Raw genomic sequence first — 10071 nt, forward strand, 5'->3', positions numbered from 1 at the left:
AAGGGACAGAGAGGTTTCTTCATGGGCAGAAGGAGGAGGCTCCAGCGCAGGTGCAGGAAGAGGTCTATTTCTGGGCTCCCTGTAAGATGCCCACAAGGCACACCTCCTCCAATCTGGGCACTGTTCACTCCCATAGGAAAGTGTGGCATTCCCTCAGGCTTCTTGGGTCATGAGAAAGTTGGCCCAGGGCAGAAAAAGGCCTCAGCACCCCACCCTCATGGCCAACCCTCTGCTCCCTCCATACCCACCCAGGCTTGGGCTCCATGCCCTGGCCACTAACTTTTTCCAGGACCCCTTCTCGTCGAGGGGGGGTGTGTGTGACTCATCTTCACTGAGGAGCGCACGCACCAGGCATGGTTGCTCGCCAACTTCCCTGCTCAGCCCAAGTGAGCAAGGGCTGTAATTTTCCATTTGCGACATCTGATTGTTATTAGGGCTAGAGAGAAGGGAATTCCTGGTTCCATAGGCCCCAGGGGGCCCCCAGGAAGGTTCTGGGGTGGCAAGGGGGATGGGTTGGTGCCATCTGGGTCATGTGGCCTTCTCTCTGACACTTCTCCCCCACTCTCCATAGGGTTCCCTCACCTGCTGCTTCTTGGCTTCTCTGTGCCAGTCCCTCAGTCAATTCAAATAACGGAGAAGACATTCCCCTATCACCTCCCCACGATCACCACATGCCCTGAAATGCCCACTGGAAACAGGCTGAAGGCACCAAGCAAGTGAACAACCGGGAGCTCCCTCTACTGGGGCAGCCCTCTGGAGCTGCAGGATACTAGATACTAACATCTGGACTCCTGCCTCAGTGCTCAGGCCAAAGTGACGTCATCAGGCAGAGAGATGAGTTCCCAGTGGGGTTGGGAGGAAGGCTCCTGAACTGGGCATTCCTTCCCCAAGCCTCATCACTGTTCAGCTCCTCCTCCTCCTCTTCCTCCTCCTCCTCCTCCTCTTTTTTCTCCTCCCCTAGCTCTCCCCTCCCACTTCTGCCGGGCCTGGAATTGGGTTTGGGGCGGGTTCTGTTTCCAAAGCCATCTCCAACAGGCAAGGCGGGTGAGGGCTCGTCCTCCCTCCACCCTGAGCCTGAATTTTCCGAGGCTCCAGGCAGTACTTGGCTAGCCTGCTGCCCGTGGGTCAGCAAACTCGAGTCCCAGGAGAAGATCTCTACGAAGGGAACTCGGAGGATCAGGACAGCCACAGGTAGCACTCTGGGACCCAGGGACTAGGGGAGGGAGACCAGGGACAGGGGCTGCAGGATCAGGATCAGGGGCTGTAGGGTGAAGGCTGGACAGGGCAAGCAATTGAGATTGGCAGCCTCAAGGCAGGGAAATGGCCACTGCCATGACAGGCAGCTTGCAGAAGTCCCACCTCTCTGAGAACAGAGCTATGAAACCCTAGAGTAAAGCTGTTCCCATCTAGAAGACCTGTTCCACTCCTCCCACAGGTCTGAGTATCCCAGGGATAAGGAGGCTTTAAGAGTCCCCCTCTTGTGTTGCATCCCCTGATACCCTACTCAGGTGACACCCTACCTCTACCCCTAGCCCCAAGACATCCTCCAATTCCAGCCCCCATCTTGTCCTTCTGAGGGTGGGGGCTCCCTATCCTTCCTTCAACCTTACATCCAAGCCGGGTTTCTGGAAGAGTTTGAAGGGAACACCCAGTGGGCGATGGTCCAAGTGCAGAGTTCTGGTTCTCATTGCTCAGGGATGCCGCTGGCCATGAGGACAGCAGTGGGCAACTCTGTTGGGGGCATTTGGGGATTAGCAACACAAGGTAAGACAACTGATAGTCTCAGCTTCTTCCTCTCCAGCCAGGCCTGGTGCTGGTGTAGGCTTCACATGAAGCTGTTTGCCAGAGAATTCTGTTCCCCCTCAGAGAAAGTCTTCTGTCAAATTGTGAGCAGAGGCTTGAGTCTTAGGCAGAAACACAGGCTTTCTGTGTAACCCGGACAGCAGCAGACTGGCCAGTGCCCAGGCCGGGTCATAGCTAAGGCATGAGGAGAGAGACTGGGGTATGGTGTAGTAGAAGTGAAATGACCAAGACAGCTCCTTTAGGGCTGGTCTGTCCAACTGTCAATCTAAGAAGGTAGACAGGTGGCCCACTGTCGGTTTGGAGAGGAGGAGCTAGGGGTGCAGTCATGGGAGCCTTTTCCATGGGCTTTAGTGAAGTGGGTTCTGTCATGGCCCAGATCCTGCCCAGAGCACATGTATTCACACACATCCCCATACACACATCCTCATACATGTCACACACACACACACACACACACACACACACACACACACACATCTTTAATATGGCCCATCTGGGGTCCACTTGGCTTCTGGATCTCTCTGTGTGAGTGAATAACTTTGCAAATAATCTGGAGTAGGACAGTGACCATGGATAGAGACCAAACCAGTCATAGAGTTGACCTGGAAGCATATTCATCTGTCCCACGGGGCATGTGTCTAGTTGGAGGTTCAGCCTGGTGGGATGAAAGGTCCCCTGAGTCAGGACATCACTGAGGGAGAAAGCTGGGAGTAGCAAGTATCAGAAAGAGTGGCATCAGTAGAGGATGCTGGGGGTGTAGGTACCTAGAAAACCTGGGTTAGCTTCCTTGTATAGCTACGAATGACGCCTGGTGGGAGGGGGCACACTTTGCATCACCAGCAGTTTGCAACCTCTCTGCACAAACATCACTCATGCCTACGTATTCAGGACACCCAAGTAGGTCCCACAATGAGCCACTCTTAGTCGGGGTACACCAGAAGGAGCACACAGGTAGAGGGCGGCGGGTGGAGGGGGTGGATAGCCAGGGCGGAAATGGGCTCTGTACACTGGTTAGGAGCATGTCTGTGGGCCTAGGAACACCATCCAATAGAAATGAAGGGTTGGGGGTGTGGCCTAAGTCCCCAACATCCTCCCACCTCCCACCCCCGCCCCTCCAGCCGAATGAGGCCTAGAGTTAAGGAGGGGGCGTGACACTTGCGCTGACTGGACAGCCAATGGGTGGACGCAGCTGCCAGGGCCACATATCCAGGAGGGAGGAGGCAAGGGCCGTGCTCGTGGCGGCTGGGGATACGCCCTTCTTGAGGAAGGAATTTCTGAGGAGTGGAGCAGTGTGCTGCCCACGTCCCTGTTCAGGGAGAGGAGGGTCTGACAGCCGGCCGTGTCCTGAGTCATAGCTTCAGACCTCCCACCTGCTCTATGTGCAGGCAGAAAGCAGGCTGCAGATGGGGCTCAATTCCAAGGAGACCCAGGGTGGATATATTAATGAGCTGTGGCCTGCTAGGGTGGACCAGTCTCAAGCAGGGTCCACCTCTCTCTAGCTTGTCACGCAACACATCTCCAGGCCTCCAGATTGGCTGAATGAGACTGAGCCCTACACCCAGCCTGGAACCAGGGCCACCACAGCAACTTCTTGGTTTGCCACCTCTAAGTGAAGCTTACAGGAGACAGCCACTGACAGTACACAGATCTTCAAAGTTTCATTAGGTGCACCATCTAAAACAAATGAAGGCCTGGGGGTGTGGCTTAGTTGGTAGATGATTGTGGAGCATGCACAATGTCTGTGATATGATAAAGCAAGACCCAGCAAAGGCCTCCTCCTCCAGGAAGCCCCTCTACTGTAAAGAATCTGTCCTGTGTCACTCATTTCTAGGACCGATTGCTGAACCCTCTATCCAAACACAAGGGAGGTGCTCCAGGTATGGATGCAAGGGAACCCACCATGCACGTTGAAGAAACATTCTGGCCCAGACTCGTTGCAGTCCAATGAGAAGAGAAAGGAGAAAGAGAGTTTTCCCTAGGGAGTGGCAGTGAGGCTCCGGGAGCCAGGCAGAGTCCGATCGTGAGCCCACAGGCAGGAGGAGCAGGGAGGGTACAAAGTTTCTGCCTCAGAGGGAGTCAGGGTAGCCCTTCCTCTGTGGTAAGAACCACAAGCCTGAAAGGCCTAGGGGGCTGGGGCTGAGCTGGGAGGTCAAAAGATTCTGAGTGGGGAACCAGGACTGACTCCACTCTACCCTCTCTCTAGGCTTTTGCTAGGCAGGAACACATACTGCTGAGCTCCCAACAGGAGCCTGGACTCCTCACTCCTGGAGATGGCCGGAAACTGCTCGTGGGAAGCTCACTCCACCAACCAGAACAAGGCAAGTATCATGGGCAGGGGGTCCTTAGTCTGTGGGAGCATGTGGTTGAGAGGGCCACACAGCCCAGCATCTCCTGCACTCACTGTCCAGGTCTGCCCTCCAACCCTGAGTGAGTAGCAGGCACATCTGGACTTTGTGACTAGGTTAACTGGTTCCTCTGAGGCCAGTGCCATCATCAGAGCTGGCACTGAGCGTCCCAGGAGTCCCTTACCATGCTGTCTTTGAGTCATTGTTTATCAGTCTTGAAAGGTCTCACTTCCTCCCCCTTTTCTTCCAGAGATGGGATGATCACTGTTCACTGTTCATGGTCAGACCAGGTCAGACAGCCTCTGCCAGTTCCATAGTGGCACATCATCTGTTGTGTGTGCCATGGAATTGTGCCACACTGGGCCACCCAAGGGGTGTGTTTTGCTCCAAGTCTGGAAGCATGAGCCACGAATGGAAATCTGCAGCTGGCTCTAACCCCACCTAAAGCTCACACAGTACCCTAGGATGACCCATCACTTTTCTGCCCAGCCCTTGCTTCTTCGCCCTGGAAAAGTGTGGATTTCCCTTTTTAAGTTGGGTTACTTCCTCATCCCAGCCTCCCCTAGACTTGAGAAAACTAAGGCTCATGCCAGGATGATACCTAGAGGCAGGGACTGGGCATGCTAGGAGGTATCCCAGAGTCCCTAGAGAAGACAAGGCCCTGGGTGGGAGCAGACTCTGGAGTGGTGATTCACAGTGTAGTGTGGGGCTGCAAATAGTAGCTCCTGCCCAGAACCTCACCAGTCCTTCCCATCTCTCATGCCTGTCTCCCAGCCCCAGCCCACCCCCCACCCCCACCCAGGCTACCAACACCCATTGAGGGACTGCAGACTTTTCTAGCTAGGTGATACACAAAGGCTTTGTCCAGTCCCAGAAAGCCAGCTTCTACTGCTGAGCTGGTCCACAAAGGACAGAGGTCTGCATCTGGGTCTGGTCCAGTGAGTCAGAGGCCTGGGGCAGCAACAGAGAAGCTCCAGGAAAGGGGAGCAGAGAAAGAGCTAGGCAGCTAGGTTTAGGGGTGGACAGAAGATGTTAGCCAATGAATTCTTAGAAGTAGTCAGGTAGGGACCAAAACTGCATAAAGAACTTGTTCTGGCAACTCAGTGTCTCCCTAAATTTATACAGCATCCATAGTTCCTGCTTGTAAATTCCTATGGACACAGCCAGGCCAGAGGATACTTCTCTGTATCTGGTCTTTGCTACTTTGTGGGTTCTTCTCTTCTCACCCTTTATTTTTCCCCACCTCATTTCACCCCCTAACACTAGGCAGGAGATAATGAAAAATAAAGGGGGAGAGAGAGATATCTCCAAATCTAATCTATTTCCTTTAGTTTCTTCTTTGAGCATTATTATTAACAAACTGCAACCAACTCCCTTGAACACCCAGCAACCACCAACCCCACCTAATGGGGCCCTACCATTTATATAACCTCTAAAAACTTCCCAGAATTCCAAACATTACAAAATCACAAAAACTATCTGCAGCAGGCAAAACCATGCCTCTTCTAGAGCACGAGGCAAATCATAGTCAGCTGCTGTGAAGCAGACTTACATCCCTACACCTGGGGTTAAAATGAAAGTGCATTTTATAATATTTCTGTGTGTTTTTTAAAGAAACCTAAATTCCAGAATCCTCACTAAACTTCCCTTTATTAGAGAATGTCAGCATAAAGCATTTTCTCAGGGCCCAGCTTTCTGCCAAGGCCATTTGGAAGGTGGCAGCAAAGATCTTGCCCCTAGAACTTCCTACTTCCCTGAGCCATGAAAACAGACACCGGACATAGGAAGAAAATCCTGGGATAGATTGGTGATGTCTGCAAGGAGGAGGGAAGCAATATGCATAGGGCAACCTTTGTGTGTGTGGCAATGTGGGGGCTCTAAACAACCTGGAGAACAGAGTAGCACACAGCTGGCTCATTGGCTCATGGTATTGGCTCACACGATTGTTTTAAAATGTTAATCCAGAAATATCAAACTATTTCACGTTACCATCCATAGAGGCAGGTTATCTGGGATTGAAGGAAGAACCACCCCTCTGCCCACAGATCCTCCAAACCCTCTGGCTGGAGTACAGCAACTGCTCACTTGGCTAGGAAGGTGTGCCCTTGGTTTTGCTACTGTGTCCCTGCTCCCAGTTTCTGACACCTGGCCCAGGGTCCTGAGTCAGCTCAGCCCTCAGTGCTAGCCCTGGTGCTCAGTAGGGCTGAGCTCCTCTGCCCTGCCCAGCTGTAAAATTCTGAGCCTCTTCTTGAAGCTTAAACACTGATCACCACTAGAAGCCTCTCCCAGGTACCCCCTAACCTTCTCATTATCCAGAACCCCAAAAGGCAGCCCTGGCCTAGCAGAGGGCAGCTGCCTCTAGTCCAACTGTGGCATAGAAGCCAACTCCAGCTAGAAGCAAGGTCTTTTGTTTGTTCCCACTCACATCCCTTTCTAATGATTTTATTTCTTTAGGAATAAATACTTTCATGATTTAAATTTGAAACATTATCAGAACAATTCGTGCACACATCTGCTATCCTGTCCATGATCTCTGTGATCATTTGGTACTGGGAATTGAAGCCTTAGACCTCCACATGCCGGGCAAGCTCTGCCCCCAAGCTTTATCTCCAGTCCTCTATTAAAAAGTGTGTGTGTGTGTGTGTGTGTGCACGCGCGCGCGCGCGCGCGTGCACACGAGTATACAGTGCTCTTGGAGGCCATAAGAGGGAGTCAGATCCTCTGGAGCTGGAGTTACAAGCAGTTGCCAGCCACTCAAAGTGGGTTCTGGGAACTAAACTTGAGTCCTCTGCAAGAGCAGATGTTCTGCCACGCCTGTCTGAAGGCTTTTATCTTGAGACTGGGTTTCATTACTTTTCCCAGCTTAGGCTTGAACTTACAATCTTCCTTCCTCTAAGATGACAGTGTCACATTACCAAGCCCAGCCTTCCATCTGTTTATTGGGGCTTTTTATTGATTTTTCTAATTCTTTGTGTGTGTGTGTGTGTGTGTGTGTGTGTGTGGTATGTGGGTATATGAGTATGTGTGTATGTGTGTTTGTGTGTGTGTACATGTGGTGTGAGTGTGTGGTGCGTGAGTATATTTGGGGTGTGTGTGTTGTGTATGAGAGTCTATGTGTGAGTGAGTGAGTGTGTGGTGTGAGTGAGTGTGTTCAAATGTGTACAGGCCCATGTGTGTTGTATATCTGTGGTTGGTGCATGTGGAGGCCTAAGGTTAACACGGTTTCCTAATCACTTCCCCCACTTTATTCTCTGAGACTGGATCTCTCAATTAAGACCAGAGCAGGCTGATGTAGGCTCATCTCCCCGGCTTGCTCAGGGAACTCCCCTCTTTCTGCCTTTTAAATAACAGGAGGGCCACTGTGCCCGCCTGGCAGAGACTGGGTATCTGAACTCTGCTCCGCACACTTGCTCAGCAAGCACTCCCCACCCCTCTGCCGTGCACTGCCTTCACTTGGCTATTTGGACCTGGCTGACCTGTGAGTAGCCCAGAGCTCGGCTCACCCTGTGGATATGCTGACCTGTTGGCTCTAGACTGAGAACCAGTGTTAGCCTCAGCTGGGGTCGGGGCTCCTTCTGCTCTGGCTTCTCCTGGGTTCATCATTCCATAGCCAGGGACCCAGGAACCCAGCAGACTCCACCTCCTGGGTAGCTAATGGAAACAGGCCCAGAAACAGGTCTGCTGAGGGCCAGGGAAGGGCAGGTAGGCTTACATATGTGTCCCCTTTGCACCTGCACAGATGTGTCCTGGTATGAGCGAGACTCGGGAGCTCTACAGCAGAGGATTTCTGACCATTGAGCAGATTGCTACGCTCCCTCCGCCGGCTGTCACAAACTACATCTTCCTGCTGCTTTGCCTGTGTGGCCTGGTGGGAAACGGGCTGGTCCTCTGGTTTTTCGGCTTCTCCATCAAGAGGACCCCCTTCTCCATCTACTTCCTGCACCTGGCCAGCGCCGATGGGATGTACCTCTTGAGCAAGGCCGTGATTGCTCTCCTGAACATGGGGACCTTCCTGGGCTCCTTCCCCGACTACGTTCGAAGAGTGTCCCGGATCGTGGGGCTCTGCACATTCTTCACAGGTGTGAGCCTCCTGCCAGCCATTAGCATCGAACGCTGTGTGTCCGTCATCTTCCCCACCTGGTACTGGCGTCGGAGGCCCAAGCGCCTGTCTGCTGGGGTCTGTGCCCTGCTCTGGATGCTATCATTCCTGGTTACCAGTATCCACAATTACTTCTGTATGTTCCTGGGCCACGAGGCCCCTGGTACAGTCTGCCGCAACATGGACATCGCCCTGGGCATCTTGCTGTTCTTTCTCTTCTGCCCACTCATGGTACTTCCCTGCCTGGCGCTCATCCTGCATGTAGAGTGCCGAGCACGGCGCCGCCAGCGCTCTGCCAAGCTCAATCACGTGGTCCTGGCGATCATCTCTGTCTTCCTCGTATCATCCATCTACTTGGGGATCGACTGGTTCCTCTTCTGGGTCTTCCAGATCCCAGCCCCCTTCCCCGAGTACGTCACTGACTTGTGTATCTGCATCAACAGCAGTGCCAAACCCATCGTCTACTTCCTGGCTGGGAGAGACAAGTCACAGCGCCTGTGGGAACCTCTCAGGGTGGTCTTCCAGCGGGCTCTCCGGGATGGTGCAGAGCCGGGGGACGCTGCTAGCAGCACACCCAACACGGTCACCATGGAAATGCAGTGCCCCTCTGGGAACGCATCCTGAGAGGCCAACTTCTGGGGCAAGGCTGCAGCAGAGAGCGGCCAGTAGCTTCCAGAGACACTCTGCCCGAGGGCAGGAGTAGGGCAGCTGCCCCTGTGCTGCCAGGGAGAAGACCTGCCTTAACACTCTTGTCAGGGGTGGCCAGGAGGCTGAGCAGCCTCCTTTAGACAGACCCTGTGGCCTCTGCTCCCCAACCATTCTGCTTCTGTGACTCAGTGTACCAAAGTTGCCCTTACCAGCATGGTAGGGTCCCTTCTTAACAGAAGCTCAAGAGGGAAGGCAAGAAGGAGGTCACCTCCTCAAGCGTGACTCAGCGAGCATCACCCTCCCTGGGCCAGCAGCCTCAGCCCCATCCCCAGGGAGTTGTTCAGCCTCCCAAGGCTGCATCAGAACAAACCCGAGAGAACGGTGCTATCTGGAACTGGGTCCTGTCCACTGGCATTGCACCCTGCAAACAAGCCCCTGCCCCTTTGATGAGTCACCTAGTGACTTTAATGGGATGGGATCTGGCCTTAGCAAGCCATGTGAGACAGAAAGGACCTTTTGTCACCATGGGTAGCTGACTGCTTTTCTGACCCCACCCACTCACCCCAACCAGCCAGCTCTGGGCAGCTGACTGCACTCAGCATCTTCCAGGCCACTGTAGTCCACTGCTAAGTCCTCAATCTCCTGTACCCATTTCAAAGTGGACTCTGGCCCCCTGGAGGCTGCCACCACGATGTCACTCATCATCCAGCACAGTGGCCTGTGTAGCCAAAGGAAGTTTTATAAAAGATAATAAAGTATATATCAATACACATTTTTTTTAACCTTGCAGTGAGGCAGGTTCAATGTCCAGTGTCTTCTCTGTGTCCCACAGTGAGGAGATCCAGGGACAGCTGGAGTCCAGGGTGGGTGGCCATCTGTTCCTTTCCCCTCACTCTGGATCTCCACTGGTTATCTGGCCACACCGCTGGGCTGCGCTTCTGCTCTGCCTGACTCTATCTATACCTAGGCTTCTGTATTCTGTAAGGATATGTCGCCTAAAGAGTTGCAGTCCTCCGTAGAAAGCCAGGAAGGGCAGGAGGGCAGGGGGGGCAGGGAAGGCGTGAGCAGCATACTCACCAAGGGGCAGGGATGCTAGCCATACACCCTGAGTCCATTGATCTTTATTATAGGCTGCAGGATCCCAGGGCACTAGCATTTAGGGGTAGTAGCTAAGTC

At 53.3% G+C, this 10071-nt stretch overlaps 1 protein-coding gene across 1 annotated transcript; it reads left to right on the plus strand.

The window, feature by feature from the left end:
* Positions 1-1041: 1041 nt before the first annotated feature.
* Mrgprf (MAS related GPR family member F) lies at positions 1042-9694 on the plus strand. The gene is made up of 3 exons (XM_021169015.2): positions 1042-1191; positions 4007-4121; positions 7888-9694. Exons 2-3 carry the CDS (start codon positions 4074-4076, stop codon positions 8869-8871), a joined length of 1032 nt encoding a protein of 343 aa, XP_021024674.1. The 5' UTR covers positions 1042-1191; positions 4007-4073; the 3' UTR covers positions 8872-9694.
* The last annotated feature ends 377 nt before the right edge of the window (positions 9695-10071 follow it).

Source organism: Mus caroli, chromosome 7 (assembly GCF_900094665.2).
Source record: "Mus caroli chromosome 7, CAROLI_EIJ_v1.1, whole genome shotgun sequence".
Lineage (NCBI taxonomy): Eukaryota > Metazoa > Chordata > Mammalia > Rodentia > Muridae > Mus > Mus caroli.